The sequence below is a fragment of the Ambystoma mexicanum genome, chromosome 1p (genome assembly GCF_040938575.1).
Source record: "Ambystoma mexicanum isolate Mex_15411 chromosome 1p, UKY_AmexF1_1, whole genome shotgun sequence".
Classification (NCBI taxonomy): domain Eukaryota; kingdom Metazoa; phylum Chordata; class Amphibia; order Caudata; family Ambystomatidae; genus Ambystoma; species Ambystoma mexicanum.
The window spans coordinates 229,738,732-229,761,547 of record NC_090921.1 but is presented as its reverse complement, the minus strand read 5'-3'; the positions used below and the strand labels follow the sequence as shown (position 1 = coordinate 229,761,547).

Here is a 22,816-nt window from a genome sequence, read left to right as displayed (position 1 = left end):
CTCCGCCTCCCATCCTTCCTGACCTCAACCCATCAAGAATGTGGCTGCCCACCTAGGCACCTGGTCCTAGGCATTAGGAAACATGATCACATCACTCTGCCTCTTTTCTCCCTTTTAATAATTGCTTAATAATTGTATTTTTATATAGTGCTTTTTCCAAAGCAATGTGCATAACACATTTTACTTACGAGTAATTAATACTCAACGGAAGTTGGTGCTCATTTATCAATCTCGAAACGATGAAAGACAGACTTAACCTTGATGGGATTTAAACTTGCGACCAGCAGATCATACACACGTCTCTGCAGTGAGCGCTCAACCCACTGAGCTATCTTAGTGGCTTTATTGTGCTCCCTGTCATAAAACATGCCGAATGCAAATCTTTATGCATGGCTGCCTGCGCCGTCTACCACTTGGGCCCACCTTTTCTAGTCTTCCACACTTCAACCCTACTCTCCAGCCGTGCCTCTTCGCTCCCTCAGCGCTCCCTCAGCACATCGTGTTGCGGCACACCGCGCTCTCCTACCGTCTCTGGAACTGCCTTCTTCAGGGCAGTCGCTCCACGCAAGACCATGTGGCCTTCCGCAAAGCCTTGCAGACCGGAATCCTCAAGCGTGCGCTGTTCCACTGCTCAGTGCCCAGAGACCACATAGGTGGTTAATGCCGTGCGCACGAGTGTAATAATGGCAGGCAACTGGAGTATTTAGTGGTACGGTGGTATTTGCTCTCCTATTGGCACATTATCAAGACGTGGAAAGCAATAAATCCCAATAAATGTAAAGTAATGTAAAGACATGGATTGGAAATATGCATATCACTGTATGTCTTGACATGTGTAACAACTATGATATTTCCTATGTAATATGCAACATGTGTAACAATTGTGATTTATCCTAGGTAAGATGCCTTTGGGCTTGGCACGCTTTACAAGCAACAAAAATGAATGAATAATTATATAGTGCCTATTCTGCTGGCACAGACTCATCCTGCATCTTAGTGTAGTAATGACCGGTGTGAATGGTATACTTCACTTAATCCATCTATGCTCTAATGTAAAGGCACCGTACCCGAGGACTGCATCTTCTCACTTTTATTCTGCGCTTTGTAAGTCATTTCGTTTCGACATGGCCTACTGTTATTAAATAAATATATCCAAATACTTGATTTACTATCAATGCAGGGATGAAAGTCTGCCTGAGATGCAAACTTGCAAAGTGCAGGCTACCCTCGTGCTAGAGACCAACACTCGACTCTAGTAGTGGCTGCCTACCCTTGGCTATGGCTGTGCCTGGACAACTGATGGCAGAGCCTATACTTCCGCTGTGTGAATAGCTGGGGGATGGCTTAAAGTGGCCAATGAGGCCCATGCTTTACAGTGAATGGAGGACCTGGCCATCATCTGACGATTAAAGTGGGATATGTTTGTAATACAAGTTCATGTCCATGAGCCGAAAATTAAAAATAAAGGAAAAGGGGCAACATTCCTAAATAATATAAACATTGAAAAAAATAGGGCCGAGTCTAGTATGGATGGGTTGGGAGTTGGGTTGGAGGAGGTATGATCTGGCATTTCACATCTGAAATTCTTAAGAGGGGAATGGGAGGAGAAACCTGCTCCATAAAACCCAAGAGAAGGTGCCCAATCCTCTTCGGTTAGAACTTTTCAGCCAGCCTGCATTGGGGAACAAAACACACGACTTGAACATATATGATATTATAGGTTATTTATAACACGCTTAATAACCAGATATTTTTATGCGTGGACCTGGGGAATCGAACCTGTGTTGCTTCATGTCGTCTTGCTTTGTAGGCGAGCAGGCTGACGCTGAGTTATTCTCCAGAGCATACAAGCATACAGCAGTACCACCCACTTTGGCATATCATACCTCAGCTGCCAGCACAGGGCACATTTTTACTGTACAAAAGACTGACCTATTGGCTATATGAAAGTTTACTTTTTTCCAGTGGTTTCCAGCCAGCAAGTGGACTGACACCTGCCTCATTTCGTTCTTCTCTTGCAGACACACCTGAGCATGGGCAGTGACAAGCTGAGGCTGGCGGTGATTGGTGCGGGAGCCGCCGGACTCTGTGCCGCCCGCCATATCCTGGCCCAACCCGATATCTTCACCACCCCAGTCGTTTATGAGTCATCTGAGCGGGTTGGCGGCACTTGGGTTTACAGCGAGGAGACTGGCACCAACAAGGATGGCCTAGCCATTCACTCCAGCATGTACCGAAACATGAGGTAAGGAGCACCTACTCTACCACAGGGAGTCATAATGAATAGGAAGCAAGATGGGAGACCACGTGTGTTTGAGTAGCTGGCATTATTCCTGAGGTGCAATGAACAAAGTTATTGGTTCAGAATAAAACAAGGAAAGGTTAGGCACTAGGAGCAGGAACACGGGTTGCCCCATGTCTGGCAAGAATAGCTCCTCAATTTCCACATGATTGATGAGGATTGGCCCCAGGCTCTGGAACATACCACATCTATTGGTACATGACCGATTACATAGGAACTTGTGAAACATGTTATTTTGTAACTTTTGACTTCGTGCATGTGTTAAGTAAGATTTTAATTCCAGGTATAAATCTTCCTGATCTGTGTGAACCCAGGGGTTTTTGCTGGATTTTGTGATCATTTTTCCCTTGCTCCTAGGTGAGTGGCAATCTTTTTTCCCCATCTCACCTAGCCTTTATACTCTTTTTTTTTATGCATGATCTTTTTATGTCTCTCCCTAGAGTGTGATTGGAGTCATAGGGGGTCATTACAACCCCGCCGTTAAGGGTTTAACGGCGCCGTAAAAGGTGTAGGCGCCGTTAAACCCTTAACGCCTGATTACGAGGTCCCTTTGCGAGACCCGACCTTAACGGCTGGGTTTACCAGCCGTTAAAGTAGGGTGCCGCAAAGGGACCTCGGTGCTAATTACGGTACCACAATTTGCGGTACCGTACTTAGCGCCTTCCCCAGTCCCATTGAGCCCTATGGGGCGAAAATGGTAATGGGGAAGGGCCACGGTGAAATGGGGAAATACCGCCCCGCGGTTGCCAGTCAAAGGATCGACATTGAAAGGGTCGACAGGACATAGGATCAAATTTTTTTTTTTTCTCACTTCACATATTTGTTGGTTTTTTTGGGGGGGTCCTCCCCTCCCCCCACCCCCCGAATCCCCTTTTTTTTGCTAAAAACCACTTTTTTTTCCAAAACGAAAACCTACAAAAAAAATATAATTAAAAAAAAAATTCGATCCTTTGTCCTGTCGACCCTTTGGTGTCGATCTTTTGTCCTGTCGACCCTTTTTTTTCGATCCTTTGACTAGACACCCCGCCCCACCAACCTTGGAATGGGGCGGTATTTCCCCATTCCACCATGGCGGACTCGTTACAATACCGGCACCAACCATGGTGCTAATAGCCCCATGGTTTAGCGCCGGGGTTGTAATGAGGGCCATAGTTTCCTATAACTTTGGACTGACTGTAAAGTACTATGGCAGCACACAACATTTTAACTGCAGTGGCTTCCTTTTAATTTCTCTTTAATGCCCTTGGGTGAACTACTGTTCCCAAGGGGTAAAATGAGATTTCCATTTTATATAGTGAGCAAGCTCACCCCACCTTATGTAGAGGGCTGGGGGAAACAATGTATCCCCTTATTTACTTGCCTGGTAACATCGTTACATTTGCAAGTTTACTTGAACGACTGGTGGCAGTGAAACTACTTTTATGATGTTTAGTCATTATAACTGGCAGGCTGTCAAATCAGCCACATAATGCACAGGAGGGCCACCTTCTTTTATTGCCATTTCTTGTTTGTGTGTTGTTACTTGGGTCTTCTTCTGCTGTCCTAGGTGGGAAAGACCCTGGTTGAAGCTTTGTCTTCAGCGGGAATCCTTTGTATTCTCCGCAGAGGCTCCAGAGTGTCTGAGAAGGCAGGGAGCGAGGGAGGAGTCCAAAACTCTTCAGCCATTTGTCTTTCACCTTGCCTGAAAGGTACACGTTCCCACTGGGGGACTGGCTGTCCTGATTAGCCTCCAGATCACCCCCTTCTGTAAATTGTAGGGACAGTTTGCAGAAGTTGTGCTGTAGTTCCTGATAAATACTCCGATCCTGGAAACTGCTGACAAGTCGACCACTGGAACCAGATGCGAAGGTGAAGATGAAGAAAAGACGGCTGTCAAGATTTCCAGTGACTGGAGAGCCTACTCTGTAACAGGAGCCTGATGTAACCCTTCCTTGAATCTCTCTTGCGGGTTCCGGCTGGTGAGACCCACTAGTCACAAGAAGACCTGCAAAACAAACCATCCCTCGACATACTGTGAACTTCCTGGTCTGCAAACCGCCAAAAAGGACTGGATCCTGTAAAAGGGTGCCAAATCCACAGAGCCGTGAGAAACTGTGACTCCTCTGCCAACTGCTGCTTCAAGTTCCCATCCAGTGTCCATTTCTTCAGTCTCTAGACCAATCATTCAGGGACCGGGGCATGTGGAGCTGTATCCTGAAGGCATCGACGCAGGCGCTGTTCTTTTCTCCTAAGGTACTGTGTTGGTTTGGGTAATAAACCTTACGCCTTGTGTGAATCCTGCGAAACTGAGTGTGTGATTCGTGTGGTTGGGAGTTTGCCCAGGCCTAATGCTGCAACGCATATAGGGAGCCTTCTATGAAGTCCCTGAACACTTTAAACAAACTCTGAAGCTAACACTTACTTGTTGAAGAAGATATCCTCTGGAACTCTGGCCTTCTTGTACCGGAACCCTATCCTGACCTGCCTACAGCTGGATCCTAGACCACTGGTGTACCTCTCCTGCCGCTGAGATCACTCATGCATTACAATAGGGAAGAACTATAAAAGATAAGTCTTCTGTCTTGAAAATATGACACAGGTAAAGTGTTTACTTGTAAATGAGTTAGTGGTGCAACTGTATCTCTGCTATAGAATAGGTACAAAGTGTCTAAATATTATTTCTTAACTTTAAGTTGCTGGTTGCTCCTTTAGAAAGTATATGAGTTGCTTTACATACTAAGAATAGTATTCCACTCTTCTTTTTTTTTTAATATAACTTTTTATTTGCATTTTAACATTACAGCGGTACATCAAACATTTCCTAAGAGTTTGCTACATCTTCTCGCAAGCTGAGTTCATGGTTTGGTTAGTTGTCCATCTTTTTTTTTTAACCCAACCAACGGGTGAGAGGGGGTCTGCGGGATAGAGTTGGGAATTGTTCCGCAAAGTCCATAAATGGGGCCCAAGTGTTCTGGAAGTTGCTCGGGTTCCCTGATCGTAGGGCGGTGATCTTTTCGGCGACTGCTGTGTCCCAGCATTTTGCCCACCACAGCGGGATTGATGGGCCTGTTGGGTTCTTCCAAAGGCGGGCAAGTGCTATTTTTGCAGCTGTTAGGAGGTGTCCAGTGAGGGGGAGTTCACCATCGCCTGTGTCCCCCAGTAGTACTATCCCTGGGTCCCAGGGCATGGTAAGGCCTGTGATTGCTTTTATGTGGTTCAAGATTTCTCTCCAATAAGCTTCCGCTTGTGGGCATGACCATAACATGTGGAACAGAGTTCCTTCGGATTTGCATCCCCGCCAACAGTCGGACGAAATGTTTGGGTCCATTTTGTGCAGCCGGGCAGGAGTGATGTAGTATTTATAGCAGATTTTGTAGTTGCATTCTCTGTTGGTGGTGCATTGGGAGCTTTTCAGATTCCTCGTCCATATCTTGTTCCAGGTGTTCTCGTCCATGGAACGCCCCAGATCTTTTTCCCAGTCGGTCATGTATTTTTCTTTGCTTGCGAGGTCGTATTTGTCCAGCAGCCGGTACAGCGAGGATATACTCCCTTTAGGTGGTGATGCTGTGAGTGTGCGTTCTAGCGGTGTTAGTTCTCTGGAGCCTTTCTCCTTGATAGTCCTTTGTGATAGCCAATGCCTTATCTGAGTGTATCTGAATCTTTCAGGGTCCTTGAATTTGGGACCTTGAATTTGGTTTTACACTCCTCGAATGTTAGAGGGTTGCCTCCTGCCAGGAAGTCTGATATTATTCGTAGGCCTCCGGATTTCCATGCAGTGAAGCTCAGGGAGTGTAGGCCTGGGGAGAAGTCTGGGTTGCCCCAGATTGGAGATAGAGGGCCTGTGATGTCTGTGGGCCCCCATTTGCGCGATGCAACTTTCCAGTTTGCTATTGTGTTGTATGTCGTGTTCAGAGGTCGAGCGTTTGCTTGCGTTCTTGAGATTCGTATGTGTGGGAGGTCGCGCAGAGGGATTTTGCACCATGCTTCTTCTATCTGAGCCCAGTATGGGAGGTCTGTGGCCTGCGACCGCTGGGGCTAGTTGGGCGGCTTGTTTATATCTGGAGACCTCTGGTACGCCTAGCCCTCCTATGTTGTGGCCCTTGGTCATTATGCGGCTAGCTATTCGGGCTCTCTTCCCCCCCCATATGAATTTCAGTATTGCATGCTGTAGTTCTTTGAGCTCTTTTCCTGGGACATGGGTTGGCAGCGCTGTGCAGTGGTAGATTAGTCGGGGGACTAAGTTCATTTTTGTGGCGGTTACTCTCCCCAATCATGATATTTCCTCCTTAGTCCAGTGTATTAGGTCTTTTTTTAGTTCTTTGAGTAGCTGTGGGAAGTTGCGCTTGTATATCTGGGCGTGGTGTTTGGGGATGTGCACCCCTAGGTATTGGATCTTATCCTTGGCCCATGCGATGGGAAATTTGGGAGAGAGTTCTTCTTTTTGGCTCTTTTGATGTTGATTGCTAATGCAGCCGACTTGTCGTAGTTCACCTTAAATCCTGAAGCCTTTCCAAATGCGTTAATCTCTTCTCGCATGGCGTCAATGGAGATGGTTGGGCTAGTGATTGTTAGAAGGACATCGTCGGCGTATAGTGCCACCTTGTATTCCCTACCACCCACACTGATGCCATGTATGTTTGGGGTCTGTCTGATTCTGCCGGCAAAGGCCTCCATGGATAGTGCGAACACTAAGGGGGAGAGCGGGCATCCTTGTCGGGTCCCCCGGTTGATCTGTATTCTGCCAGACCTGTGGCCATTTATTCTCAATTGAGTTGTTGGTGTTTGGTAGTTTGCCATTGTCCAGGTTGTGAATTTGGGCCCAAATCCCATATGCTCAAGGGTGTGCTTAATATATGTCCATTGTACCAGGTTGAACGCTTTGTGTGCGTCCAGGGATATTACCATTAGATCTTCTTTCTTCCGGTTAGCGCTCTCTATTAGGTCTATTGTTCGCCTGATGTTGTCAAACGTGCTTCTTCCGGGGATGAATCCTGCTTGGTCCCTATCTATCAAGTCCGGGAGCACTCCTCCCAGTCTAGCTGCTAGGACTTTCGAGTATAACTTTCCGTCTAGGTTCATAAGAGTTATTGGCCTATAGGCTGTTGCTTGCTTTGGGTCTTTTCCGGGCTTGTGGACCAATATTGTGAGGGATAATAGTGTAGGTACTGTTTTATTATTTTTAACTGAATGAGTGTTAAAGCTTACCTAAAGGGTTTATCTACCTTGAATAACTGTGAGTTCTTAAAGTGTACCGTTGGGGTTTGCTTTCCCTGATCTGCCCTGTGCATTTCCAAAACGGTGTTGGAGTTGATACTTGTATTTGAATTGCTGAATGCCCTTCTTAAAAGTATAATAGGTTCCTTTCGTACCTTGAATAGCTTGCCATTCTTAAGAGTGTATACTTAAATGATGCCTTTCGTGAACTGCTGCAGAGCACTTCTAAAATAGGTCAGGAAGTTCCTACTTACCTTAGATTTGTAGAACATACTTCTGAAAAGTATCATTGGTCAAACTGTCTATTCCTATGCCTAGAAATAGTGCAATAGTTTAAATACCACTAGGTTAAACTGGCCTTGAATAGCTGCTTCTCTTCTAAAACTGTATTACTGGGTTGTGCTTTCCCAGAACTGCTCTAGGGCACTTCTAAAATAGTTTACTGTATTCATACGTATCATTGAGAAGCTTTAGGCCTCTAGGTAATATACAAGGTAAGTTACTCCCTTTGAACCGTATTCTTAAAAGTGACATTGGTCTGGTAATTATTTCCATTCCTGATAGAAGAAAGTTATATGGGTTGCAAGAGATACTTGTAACCAGAGTTGGTATAACTAAGTGACTCTGAAGTTGAATAACACTGTATGTTATAACCAATAGGGTCTACTACTCTTGAATTACTTATTGTAATCTAAAAGTAACTAACTGTGGTTTTACTCTCCAAGAATAGCTGAATGCCATTCTGAATGTGTTATAGGTTTGACTCGCCTTAACTGCTGATTGTGATTACACAACCACATTAGTAGTTACACAATCGCAGAAGAATGAGAATCCGAACTTCCAGATACATTTGAGGGATCCAAGGATTCACTCGCCTCAATAGAATAGGTTGATAAATCAGCCAAATCTACTGAAGCTGGTGACAAAAGGTCATTTTCAACTACATCTTCCACACGTGGTCGTTTATTTGGGTTAGAAGGACCCACACCTTCATTCATTTTTTCTGTCCTTTTATCACTATCAGAGTTGGAGTTGCGCGTAAAAAGACCCGTTATTGGAGGGGTCGTCAGATTTCTTATGAATTTCTTTGAGGTATTTGAACGCCCTTTTGATCCATTGACTGCTTTTAATATTCTTTTCTTCTGTAAAACTTTAGACTGATTTTTTGTATTTTCTTTGACTTTTTCTGCTAAAGCTTTGGCTGATCCAGTAAAGATTCCAAATGAAGTAGGCTTTTTCGTTGATACGGTCACTTTTGGCATCTGCTCAGCTCCCACTGTGGTTGGTTCTCCAGAGAGGGTCGCTGGAATCACAATGTCCACTCGTGCACTGAGATCTTGATCAGACTCAGTCAACGCCTTTGGGAGCTCTATGTTTTTGTCAGACTCAATTGGTAACTTCCCATCCTGACTCGAGATCATATCAATTATTGGAGTTTGTAGTTCATCACCCAATGTGTTTTGCGCAGAAACTTCTGGGCGTCTAGCGCTAGCTGGATTGTCAGTTATTAATATAGGCTTTTTAATCAGGCATGCAACATCCTGCGCTTGGTCGTTCAAAGCTGACACTTTTTTTAATGCAGATACATTCGACTGAAAGTCACTTTCAGCCTGAAGTATGACAGTTTTTTCTTCCTATAAGAGCAGGTGTAAGTTGGGGCTGCGAATTGTTATGACACATCCATTTGGTACACTCCAAAACAGCCTCAATTAAATCCGATTTATCTGCTAGCTCATTTCTTGTTATGTCACTCAGTCGAGTTTGCCAGCTTGCAGATATTTCAGCCTCCTTTTCTAAACGTCGCTGGAGATACGAGTTGGTGAATTCCATATTCTGAATTTTGGAGAACATGTTGCCAAGGAGAGCGCTTTGTTCTTTTATTGATTCATTCAGTGACTCATATAATTTGGTAAAAGGTATGAGTGCGACAGAGGTAGCGGCTAGTACATTATTATGTATCTGTGTACTAGCAGCTATCGAGAGATTACTTTTCAGACCACTTCTTATTTATGAGTCGGCCTGAATCACAGGTTCCAAGTTATTTGTTTAATTAGGCCCGGTGAGCAGAAAGTTAGCCTTTGGGCTTCCTGATGTTCAACACAGTTTGCACTCACCGAGGGAGTCTGTTTTTTCAAGCTAGCTGTCGAAATATCAATCACAGGCCCTTTGTTTTTTAGATTATTACTTGTAGTGGTCACTCGATTAGTAAAAGAGTCAATTGCCCGTGATTTGGGCTGGGTACAAGACAAGACTGACTCGCACTTGTCTTATTAGAGGTTGACATCTCAACCAGCGGTGTTGTGGGGTTAGCAAAGCTCTCATTCAGTCGTTCCTTAATAGCTTCAAAATCAGATTTTAAGCGCTCTGTTAGTCGAGCTTCACGGGCGGCCTAGTCATAATTATTTCTATTAGAGTGTAATGTTGTTTCAGAAAGCACCATTTGGGATGCTCGCCCAGATTCCAAGCTATTTACTGGAGTCTGATACATGTTTGCCGCATTTTCCAGAGGATTGTATTCAGCACATATACGGATTCATTTGCTTGCGGTATGGCTGTTTGTTTTTTAGTAGCATTGCATGTTAAAGAACATTCCGACAACTAATGTATATTAGATGTGGTACAATTCTACTTTATTAACATTCTGAAATACTCAAAGTTAATGTCATATGTACATGTTTGGAAGGCACCAGTTGGCCCTAGGAGCCAAAAGTAGCTCCTAGAGCTGTTGGCTTTAAGCTAACCAGGCTCTACTATTCTAGAAGCAGGAGCTAAATAGCTCTCAGCTCCCCTCAATTTCGAACCCTAGCATCTAGGACCGACATGTTTTGTCGGTCCGCCACAGTCTCATTGTGTCGTCCAATTCCCACAGTCCTTATGTAGGATACCCATGGACACTGAGACATTAAAAGGGTGGCACGCGTTCACTCAGTCTGCTGAACATACATAAACTAAACCATTCCCTGCTTGGAGTTGCCATTGACCTGGAAGGTATGTTGCCTTCCACCCATGAGCTCTAAGCAATATTGCTCGCTTTAACGCGACACCGAATTTACATACAAGCACATTCCAACTTGAATAACCTCCATAACTTGTACCAAAGTCACGCCTTGCCCATCCTCGCTTTAGGATAACCTTTCCCAATGCCATTATTGAATTGAGAAGTCTTGTCGAGGGTATCAGTACTAGCAGCTGTGCAAAGTCTACACGTCCTTGCTATTCTTTCAAGAGGTAAGATTAAAACTTATTACAAACTAGAAATTTAAAAGCAAATACTTCACTAAGGGAAGCCTCACCATCATTATTATTATATATATATATATATCTGTTATATAGATAGGTGTGCTATATATATTACAAAAATATAGTATATTTAGTGGCAATTGTTAACCAAGGTATGAAACCTCGCCTCTCTTAAGAATACAATTCCTTCTAGTCAGCCCCTGATCACCTCCACTACTGGGCGCTGCCAACACCCCAAAAAAGATTAGTATTTTATATTTGTATTTAATCTGCCAAATATCTCCCACCCTCTCATTACACTATCTGGAAGCATATAGGCAATTACTTAAGCAATAAGCCCTGAGCGGGGGCAGGAGGGGGTATTACCACTTCAGGAAATGTCCCGGGTCCCATAGTTACAGGCCATGGGGTCTTAACGAAGGCCCTGGGCATTACCTGAAGTGGCAATTCCTCCCCTGCGGGGGGCGTATTGCTATTAATATCCTAAAGGAAACTAAAAAAAAAATGGTCGCCATGGAAAGGAGAGCATGGATTACTTGTAGTCCCTTCTACCTTTCCATGATGGCCTGTCGCAGATCAGGAGCGGGCGCGCTGGAGAAAGAGGTGTTTCCAGCGTGTCCGCTCCCGAAAAGCAGGTGTGGGGGGGGCGGGAAGGAAGGAAATGTGGGCAGGGGGTATGGGGGGGTTAGAAGTACTTACCTCGTTCCTTGGCGAGGGGAGATGGTGGCCACCAGCTCTGCGGCGGCTCAGAGCGGCGAGATTGCCGTCTGGTAAGTCCTGTGTTCTGAGCCGCCTCATTGGCTGCGAGACCGTCACACCCCCCTCACCGAGTATTAATAAACTATACATTTCTTGCGCGTTCTCTAAAAACTCCATATGCCACCAATTTAACCGTTTATAACTTTAAGGTTATGCCCAATATATGCATGGCACATTTTATATGTCTTCAATATCCAGTGGTGCATAAGATACATTTAAGAAATACATAGAAATAGCCAGATGTACATGAACATATGTGTAATTATATATGCTACTTGACACGGTGCATAGGAAAAGGAGAACACGTTCTTCTGTACATTTTGATTTCGTTGTTGGAAGTTTATCAAATATTTCAGCACAGAACTTGTCTTCCACAATCAAACACACCAGACACACAACCGGAATGGCCCAAAACTATGCACATACAACGATACAAAAGCACTTGCATTGTAGACCTATTGTTAACGCAAACACACACCAAACCACAATGCAGGTAATTCTGACTCCGAACATATTCGTGGATATGGTTTACCAAAACCACAAGATATGCAGACCGATACACATAATGCATGCACAAACACATGTGTAACCATGCACTCCAACACAATCATGAACACACACACTTTCAACATTGTGACACACACACCACTGGCAAACACCCAAATACACACACTCGGCAAAACCACTGTGAAACACACAAACACACACACACAGACGCACACACAACAGCATTCAGAAATCTCATCTCATCAAGGAAAATCTATGAGAATAACAAATTAAACTTTAACACATTGAACACCACTACCTCACAACCCTTTTGACATTAAGTATCATCTTGCATCAGTCTGAGGGCTCAAGGTGAGGGTTTGAAATGGGAGTATTTTGCTGGCACAGGCTCCATGTTTTTTATGGGCAGTGAATTTAAAGGAGTGCCGCTGTGTTACTGATAGTTGCGAGGGGGCGGCAGGCTGCGAAAGCTTAACGTATTTATGTAAAGTTGGGGGCGCAAACGAAGCAAACTCGGCTCAGTTGCTGTGGTGCTGGTTCATATTGTTGTTCTCCGTGCTGCCCGCTGCATTAGGACTTCTCTGTTTTGCAGCAGAATGATGTGATAAATAATGGTGGGAGAAGCGGCCCCTCATGCTGCACGTTTCTTTCACCTGAAAAATTAATTGAAGGGGATATTGAACCTGCGCGCACTATTATTCGTGGGGCGCACTAGGGATTAGCAGGGTTACAAAAGGGGATGATAAGAGCATGTAAAAAAGAGGGTGTCGCCATTAGGCGCACAGTAAAGAGGCCAAGCCTGGAATGGGCGAGGGTCAGTCCACGCACGGCCAGATACAATGGCGTAGTGGCCACGGGGCCTGATTCTGTGTTTCTCAAAGATATAAAGTGTTTTTGTTTTCGAGCTGACTGCTTTCTGCTCACCATAGGACGCAGAAAGTGGGGAAGCAGAACGAGGGAAGGCAATGTTAATGTTCTAGTTGAGAAACAAGCAGTTTGGCTAAGGCGAGTGTGGCGCCGCCCGATGACGGGCGCGCACACGGCGGCGTGACTTTGCATGCCGTCGCGTGCAGTACAAATAAACGGGGCGTTTCCCGGCCGCATCAGAGCGACCGGGAAGCCCGAACCAAGACGGACGTGTGCGTCTCAGTCCTTGGTGCCGGGGCTTGCGGCGATGCGCGCGGGGGGCGCCAGTCACCCTCAACAGTGGCGACGAGTGGGGGAAACGATGCTCGGGCCCGGCGGTGATCATCGGAACAATTTTTCACCGAAACGAGGTCGGAAGACAGACTTCGTTTCACGCCGCGGGTAGTGCGTTGCCCACGCGGCTGGCAGCCATTTTGTGCAACGGGCTGTGGGACTTCAGGAGGCTCCGGTTTGGGCCCTGAAGCGACCCCAGGCCTAATTTTTGGATATTCTAGTAGCTGACAGCTACATCTACACGGAGTTATGCCCAAATAGTGCATCGACTCAATTTTGGGTTTTCTACGTCGAGTGGAAGCTAGGAGAAGGCCTATTTTGGCTGGGCCTGCTGAATCTATTTGTCCTTTGCCACAAATTGCCTTTTTCATCCCCTTCATCATCATCCTGGTGACTCCACCAGCCTTCATCCTCTTCATCATCACAGAGGTGTTGGGAGTCACTGCATCCAGAGGTGGTCCATGCTGAGGGACAATTTGGACTGGGTGTTTGAGTTGCGGCCCCTGATCAACATTCTGGGGGTGCCTGTGCGCTCAAACTCATGAGTGACACCGAGGATCAGGACGGAGCACACGTGTGGCGGCGCAGATTCATCCTCGTGCACCAGTGGCCCCGCAGGGTCGACAACCTCCAATGCAGCAACCGGCAGCTCCAGCAGACGGTCAGGCAGCGGTTCTGGCTCTCCAACCCCCAGTTCAACCAGCTGCTGCACCTGGTGTCCAACAAGCGGCGCCTGCCATGGCCCAGGTACGTTCACAGGCTGCCCTGCAGCCCATCCCCGAATTCGATGTGTCGGGCCCGCCATCCAGCTTGGGGCACAGATGGAGAAGGTGGGTGGACCGCCTGGACATGTATTTCAGGGCTGCACAAGTGGTCGATGACGACACCAGGCTGGCCACGATGTTATACTCGGCAGGGCCCTCTGTCCAGGAGACTTTTGAATCTCTGCCACAAGGGAATGGAACCTATGATCATGCAAAGGCCGCCCTCCAAGCATACTTTCTGCCCCTTGCCAACGCAGACTATGAGTGATTTGTGATGCTCTCTGCCAAAAAAAAAGATGACAAGACTTTGGACACATTCTATGGGTGCCTGAGGCGTCTGTCGCTCGCCTGTGCCTGGGGCGATGCAGAGGACATGATTAGGACCATGCTTAGCCAGGCGTGCTCGTCAGGCAAGCTCAGGCGCCAAGTGCTGAGGGAGCCTGGGATAACGCTCCAGCGCATCCTTGAGCTAGGAAGGTGCCACGAGGTGTCAGAGGCGAGAGCCGCAAGAATGGAGGCCGGGTCGCGCCCTATCAAAACTGAAGAGATCTGCGCGATGTGGCGAGGGGGGAGGGGTGCCCGGAGATCTGGTGGCGGCAACCGAGACAGAGCCGGGAGGGTAGGCGAAATTTGCCAAAAATGCGGATACGACCTGCCCCACCCAGCGGAATGCCCTGCAGCTGGAAAGACCTGTGGACGGTGCGGGTTGCCAGACCACTTCTCAAGGGTGTGTAGGGCGACTTTGCCCGTATTGGTGCCAAGGGGTCAGGGCCGAACTGTTTCCACTCGCCAAGGTCGGCCGTCCACCGTCGCTCAAGTGGACCAGAGCGAGGAGGAGGCCCAGGTGGAAGAAGCGGAGGAAGAAGACGAAGAGAACATATTCTTTGTCTCAAGTGTGGAGCTTCTAAAAAGTAGGAACCGACGTCAACTAAGGTGCGTGGTTGAAGTGAACCAGTCTCCAGTCCCTGTCCTCGTGGACACAGGGGCGTCGGTAAACATCAGGGCCCGAGAACATTACAACGCCATGGATCAGCCGCCCAGGCTAGTCACACCAAGGGCTCGCATCTTTGCTTTCGGTGGTGTGGAACCCATCCCTCTGGACGGGGCCTTTGTAGCAAAAGTGGAACACGATGGCTCTCACATCACAGCACGTTTCTACGTGACCCCAGTGAGTAAGAACACTTTGTTGAGTTGTGCAGCGGCGGAGGCTCTCGGCATCGTCAGCTTCGCGTACTCCGTCTACCTGAAAGACATTAATGACTTGCTGGAGAAGCATTGTGCCCTGTTCAAGGGGATCGGGCAGATGGCCGGGGAGCCGGTGCGGCTGCACATTGTTGATTCGGTACAGCCGGTGGCCCTCAAACATCGGAGGGTACCTTTCCACCTCCGTGAGCAGGTCGACAAAGAACTGGACAGCTTCGTCGACCTAGACATCATAGAAAAGGTGGAGGGCCCGACTCCCTGGGTGTCCCCCATAGTGGTGGCAAGGAAACTCAAACAACCGGGCGCAGTCCGGATCTGCGTGGACATGAGGATCCCCAACAAAGCCATCAAGAGGGAGAGACACCTCACACCGATGCTGGATGACATCATTGCGGAGGTGCAGGGTGCTCGCTTCTTCTCGAAACTCGACCTCCGGGCCGGCTATCACCAGGTCGTCCTCCACCCTGAGTCAAGGTACATTACCACCTTCATCACACACCGGGGACTATATCGCTACAAGAGGCTGAGCTTTGGGGTGTCCTCGGCGGCGGAAGTATTTCAGAACATCATTCGGGGTGCCCTAGCTGACCGCGAGGGCGTCCTAAACATAAGCGACAACATTCTGGTGTTCGCAAGGATGGAGGTGGACCACCTGAGGCGTTTGGCAAAAACATTTGAGAGGCTGCAGTCTCCACAAGGAGAAGTGCGAGTTTCTGCGCACCTCCCTGGAGTTCTTCGGGTTCGTATTCAAGGAGGGGGGGTGTCTCCTGACCCTAAGAAGGTACTGGACATACAGAAGGCACAACCACCGGAATCTGTGTCGGAAGTGCGAAGCTTTTTGGGCATGGTCACGTACTGTGGGCGGTTTATCAAGAACCTGGAATCCAGGTCTGAGCCTCTCCGGGCCCTAACAAGAAAAGACACCCTCTGGAATTGGGGTCCACTGGAGCAGGCGGCTTTTGATGATATTAGAAGTGCCCTCACGGCCGAGGACACAGTGTCGTTCTTTGATCCTGCACTACCATCGGAGATCATCGTCGACGCCAGCCCATTTGGCCTGGGTGCTGTGTTGACACAGGTTGACCTTGACGGCGTCGTCCGGCCAGTCGCGTATGCCAGCAAAGCGCTGTCAGACGCCGAACAACGTTACTCGCAGATTGAGCGCGAGGCGCTGGCGGTGCTGTGGGGATGCCGCCACTTCCGGCTCTATGTACTCGGACGCCCGGTGACGGTGGTTACTGACCATAAACCACTGCTGCCCATCCTAGCAGGGTCGACATCCAAGCCGCCGGCACGCATTGAGAGGTGGATGCTGGCTCTTTTGGAGTATGGGGTGACCCTGGTTTACCGGCCAGGGGCAAATAACGCAGCTGACTACCTATCCAGACACCCCGGAGCGCCTGGAGAAGGAGACCGTGACACCTGTGAGCAAAGAAGCTGAGGAGCATGACCAAGTCGTGGTGGAGGCAGCCACGCCGAATGCCATGCCTCTCCAGGAGTTAGAGGCTGCGGCGGCACAGGATGAGTGCTTCAAGGTGCTGAGGTAGTCCATGCAGCAAGGCTCCTGGAAGTCAGCGCTCGAGGCCCTGGCGGGGCGCACTCAGGAGGCCCGGACAGGTTTCGAACAACTATGGAAGGTCTGCGAAGAACTGTCTTTCTCTGCATCGGGCCTGCTACTTCGGGGTGATCGGATTGTAGTTCCCCAGTCAAAGGTGGGTGAGGTGATCGCACTGGCACAACGGGGCCATCAAGGGGCCGCCAAGACCAAGGCCCGCCTCCGGATGAAGGTGTGGTTCCCCGAGCTGCAACGCAAGGTGGATGACTTTGTGGCAGCTTGTGTCTGGTGCCAGGCAGCATCGCCCTTACAGCGGGAGCCGGTCATCGAGGCGATGCCAAGGGGGACCCATCCGTGGGAGGTGGTTCATGCCGACTTTGGGTCCACCACCATGGGCACCCACTTCCTGGTCCTGGTGGACGAGTACACCAGGTACCCCGAGGTGGAGTTCGTGGAGTCCGTGGCGTTTGAGCACGTGGTGGTGGCTGTGGAAAAGTTGTTTGCGGCTCACGGGTTTCCACACACGCTGTGCTCGGACAACGGTGCGCCATTCCAGGGTGAACGGTTTGCCAAACTGATGGTGAGCTGCGGGGTGGTGCACCGGAAGATCATGCCTCTCTGGCCTCGAGCGAATGGGGAGGCGGAACGTCGGCTGAGGACCCTCAATAAGACATTTAGGATTGCCCAAGGACAGGGGCAGTCCCTACAGAGAGCCCTGTACCAATTCTTGAGGGTATACCGCACCACGCCCCATGCGTCCACGGGGGTGGCCTCGGCGTAGGCGATGTTCAGAAGGTGTCCGCGAGGATTGTTGCCAGAGGTCGGACAACGAGAGCCTGCGGTGATCGACGACCAACGGGTCGAAATGGACCGGCGAGTGAGATTTGAGCAAGAGAAAGTGTGGAGGGGGCTTCGCCTACAACAGCTGGAGCCGGGCGATGAGGTTCTCATTCGTAATCGACATCCGCATGGGAAGCTCTCCCTGCCGTATGCGCCTGAGCCACTGGACGTCGTGGTGGTCCGGGGCTCCATGGTGACTGCGTCAGATGGACGGTCGGAAGTAATTCGCAATGTAAGCTTCTTCAAAAAGCTCAGAGATCCTAGAACTGATCCACCTCCTGATCTGGACCTGGGAGGAGTCCTGGAGGACAAGGGAGACCCACCCTGCATGCCGGAGTCCCCAGCTCGGGGCCCGTCGGTGGACAGATCACCCGTGCCGGAGGCGAGCCGGAGGTACCCCCAGAGGGCTGGGCGAGGGAAACCTGCTCGCCTCACCGATTACGTGCTGGGACAATTGGCTGATGATCCGGAGGGTGAGAAATGCTAGCTAAGGGGACCCGGGTGGATGCCAATAAAGGGGTATTCATGGCATAGGGGTTTGTGACTTGTTCTAGTTGTAGTGTTGTTTGGTTTGCAGTGCATAGTTGAATGGTAATTGTTGGTTCTCCCCGAAAAAGGAGGAGTGTGGCTCCGCCCGATGACGGGCGCGCACGCAGCGGCGTGACGTTGCACGCCGTCGCGTGCAGTACAAATAAACGGGGCGTTTCCCGGCCGCATCAGAGCGACCGGGAAGCCAGAACCAAGACGGACGTGTGCGTCTCAGTCCTTGGTGCCGGGGCTTGCGGCGATGCGCGCGGGGGGCGCCAGTCACCCTCAACAGCAAGTTGCGGGTTTCGCGCGCATCGGTTCATTTGAAAAGTGTCCCAATCCAATCTAGAGGAATACATTTTCAAAATCCAGCTTGGGGAAGTGAATGAGGGATACTGTGCCACAAGTGCATTACAAATGGCAGGCTTTACCTGAGGCAGTATTGTCTTGACCATTGCTACTTACACCAACCTCACTTTCAATTCCTCCAGTGGCACTACGGTCGTTTTGCTGTTGTGGTGCGCGGTGTTACGAGGTCTTGTGCCAGTGGGGTGCTAGGTCTTTTTGAATAGGTGTATTCATGCGATGACCGTACGTTGTCGTATGTACTGCAAAATGTATGGAGGTTTATTGTGAGAAGGCGGGTAGGAGCCGAATGTGACATCTGGCACATGCCACAGCGTGCCACGGCATGCCACCAATCTCTGGACTGGCTGATGTAAAATGTGCAGTTTTAAGGATTTCAAACACATTCAACAAGTGAAAAATAACCTCTCAATCATTGTGGCATTGTTTTATATTGAAAAACTTTCAGTAAATACATAGTTTAAGCACTTATCATGCCACAGCATGTCACCGCTCTCGGTACTAGCTGATGGCAAATCTACTGTTTAAATGACTTTAAAGATATTAAACAAGTGAATAAAAAGCCACACAATCATTGTGAGATGTTAATAAATCAAATACAAAAAATAAAGAAAATTGAAATCCGACTGCTTCCTAGAACTTTCAACCTTATGCACTGTAGCCTGAAATACTACCGTTGCACCAATGCTTTAGATAGGAAAACCCTGGTATTAGTTCTTATGACCAGGGCCTGAAAGTCCCTTTTCAGTGTCAATTCTAACGTGGCATGCCACCTACATATTGCTTTATATCTGCTTCAAATCCGTTTTTTCATTGCTTCAAAATTACTTCAGGCATCTCATCTCTTAGTAACTGGTCTTATGTTTCATACCTTTCAGCAATTGAATGGTTTAAAGCACTTGGAAGTCCAGCATGCCACAGCATGTCACCAATCTCGGGACTAGCTGATGTAAAATGTGCAGTTTAAATGACTTCAAAGACATTAAACAAGTGAAGAAATAGCCTCACAACCATTGTGAGATGTTATGAATCAAATTTAATAATAGAATTCTGTGTGTCACCTTGCGGCTGCTAGCTGTCTGTTTCCTGTGCATTACACAATATGGTCTGGGTAGAAGTAGAATCCTCTGACAGCAAGTAAAGCAGAGAAGGGCCTTCAAACATTCTGCAGGACCTCTCTCTGGGACAGCTGATGGAGAAAGCAGCATGGGCAGGTCTAGGGCCGTTATCCCATAAACTGGACTTTCTCCAGGGCTGGGTCGCCTTTTCGCAAGGGCTGACAACTGTGAGGCTCAGAGCCTGCAAGAGACAATGGCAGGAGGAACATAAGGCTAGTGGCAAACCACTGTCCGAATCATGCAAAGGACACACAAAATAGTGGCATGCTAAGGGAAAGGCGTGATGGAAGGGACAAGGTGACATACCCAGAGCTCTCAACTCACACGCTTTTGGCGGGTGTCACCGACGTTGTAAAGGGCTGACTCACCCGCCAAGCCTCCTGCACGCCAGTTCATTCCAATGGGCGTCTCACCCGCCAAAAACAAAATCGGGTGATTTCACCCGCTTTTGCAAAACAAATGGTTGAGAGCTATGCATACCCCTTAGCCCACAGGAAGACCAAGAAGGCACTGAATGGGATTCCAGCAGCACCAGTGGAGTAACTTTGCTGAAAAAGTTGGGGGGGACATGACATCTGAAGAAAAGGTGCCCCAGCCAAATGAATGGGGACAAAATGGTGTGCCATGAAAGTTGGGGGGGACAAACACCCCTGTCCCCCCCTAAAATTACGCCCATGAGCAGCACTGAGAGTTCTCACCTTTCTGTGAGCATAGCCACTCCTCAGGAAGGAGAACTGTGCAAAAGGTACAAAAAGAGCGTTTAGAAATGCAGAGATAGTTCCCTGGTCGACCCCTTTCATCCAGACCTGCTACTCCACCCGAGATCCTTGGAGGGGAAGCCCCCACTTAAGGCTAAAAGGTACATGAGCAAGCGACTGCGCACGCCTCTAAATAAAGAGGTGAGAGTCTAATTGAAGGCACAATATCCCAGACCTTCTCTGCCGGATAAAGTAGCAGACACTGGAGGTGGACTCATTCATGGTGAAGGACACCAAGGACCTGAAAAGGGCATTGACCGCTCATGGATAGCATGCCAGGACACACTCCCCGATTCCATAGGTCCATTGGCCAAGATCATTAAAATGGTGGAAGAGACCAAAGAGGCCCTGCCTATGGATGTGCATATTCTGGCTAATTGGGCACAAAGAGCAGTTTGTTTAATAAGTAATACCAACTGCACGATAGCTGCGGAGTGCAGACGATCGATTTTTGTAAAGATCGACCTGAAACTCAGGAAGTTGGCATCCTCTGAGGCCGCTGCAGCAGCTAAAGGGCTTTTGTTTGGAGAAGCTTTTGTCAAAGACATGTTCAGATTTGTTAGCACCTTTGCTGCTCTGGACAAAGGTCAGACATTGTTAAAAAGAGTGTTTATGCCCTGTGTATCCGCCAGGGCGGCAGAAGCAGAGGCGTCTCCTTCAGCCGCTGAGGAGGCAAGAGGCCCTATAGGGGAAACAACTGGTGACAGCAGGAAGATAGAAGGCTGAATCCTTCCTTCCCCTCCCGTGGAAGAGGCAGGTGTCAGGGCTGGCACTGCAGCAGCAGGTGAGAGTACAGTCGTATGCACACAGCGCAGCAGCAAGCAAAGCATTCCCGCGATAGGTGGTAGGCTAGCGATGCACCTAAGCGCTTGGGAGGAGCTTTCTGTGGACTCTTGGGTCGTAGAGATTGTGCAGAGATTTTGTCTGTAATTTTTAAAGAGCACAGACAAACGAAACTGCAGAAACCTTTCGCAATTTCAGAGTGTTAGGCAGAGTCACATGCAGTACCCTTTGGGAACAGTACATTCAATTAGGACTACAAGTGTCAGTACAATTTCACCTTTGGTACAAGCCTTTACTACACAGTTATGTGGTAGCATTGGCTGAGCAGCCAGACTTATCTCAAGAGTTTAAGTGAGCAGTAGAACAAGTTACACAAAGGGACCAACACATATAGTGGTTCAAACAAACACTTACTCAATGTTTCTTGGTAAAAGAATATACATTTATTTACACAGTCAATTAGAAAACATTACACTAGCAAAAGCAGCTTAATATCATACACTAATACACAACTAATAAGTTACTGAACAATTTGAGCTCCCCTGAAGTGGGAGCAAAATGGCACTTCAGTTGCTTTAAAAAGGGGTAAAAAGACAAGGCTATAAGAAATGCAGCCCAAATACATTCATAGGTAGGGTAAAGGTGTTCAGTTAACTACAACCAGCAATTCAATTCGATAGGCCTGGGCCAAAGTCAATGGTTCTGAGTCTTTGTATAGGATAGCACAGTTCTTGTAGATAACGGTTAAGTCGTTGCCACAGTTTTTAGAAGAATTTGGCTAGGCGAAACGTTAGACAAATGTTTAGGGAAGGATCAGCCTTCAAAGAGGGGAAAGTCTCACAATCGTTCTCTGTGATCGAAAAGATTTCTGGACCGCGTTTGCACAGTACCTTTAAAGTGAAGAAGAGCTGTAGTGGAGGCAGTTGTTCCTGGCAGTTCGAGCAGACCTCGCTGTTCCTGTGCTTCAGTCGTGGGGACAAAAAGGAGGACGTCGGGAGGTTCCTGCACTGCCCAGGGAAGAGGCCACAAGCTTGAATAAACGTCAGTTTAAGGTTTGAGTGCCTTAAAGACCACAAACTGGTATACTTCCCACTGGCTATCCGGTTTTCCACAGCACTCTGTAGAAAATTCGACCAGGAAGGGACGGTTTCCAGGCAGTTTGTGAGTTAGTTGGTCCCACCAAACTCAAGGGAAGAAGTTAACCTTGAAGGGCTTCTCTGTCCATAGAGTTTCAGGCAATTCGGACCTGCAGCAGGGCTTCACCGGTCATCCAGGAGTTGCAGCAGTCCTCTTCCTTCAGCTCGTCTTCGGTTCTTTCGTTCCAGCGGTCGACTCTGCTTTCCAAGTCCCAGAGACCTGCTTTTAAACAGTTTTCCCCCATTCATTCCAGCCTGGCTGTCACTCACACAGCAGGGTGGGTGTCCTTGCCGGACAGCCAGCCAACCAATCACGCCAGAGTGCATTCAGGTCTCCTAGGAGACTAAGCACAGGGAGTTTCGGGCACCTCCCTCACATCCTGTCCACCCCAGGCACTCAGGCACCAGAGGAGGGCTTCAGCACTGAAACCCGCCAAAGGCCAATTAACAAAGGGACCAAACCTGGTTTGGCGTGCAGAGTTAAACACAAGAATGATCTTTCCTAAAAGAAACGGCGAAAAAAGTCAACCGGAGTCTGTTTTTACAGGTCTTGGGCGCTATCTT

At 48.3% G+C, this 22,816-nt stretch overlaps 1 protein-coding gene across 1 annotated transcript in view; it reads left to right on the top strand.

The window, feature by feature from the left end:
* The window catches only part of LOC138568344 (uncharacterized), a 167,701-nt gene that overhangs the window by 35,612 nt on the left and 109,273 nt on the right, over positions 1-22,816 (top strand). The window contains exon 2 of the mRNA XM_069646437.1: positions 2,022-2,245. Within this exon, the coding sequence (XP_069502538.1) occupies positions 2,022-2,245 (224 nt within the window). The remainder of the gene's footprint in view (positions 1-2,021; positions 2,246-22,816) is intronic.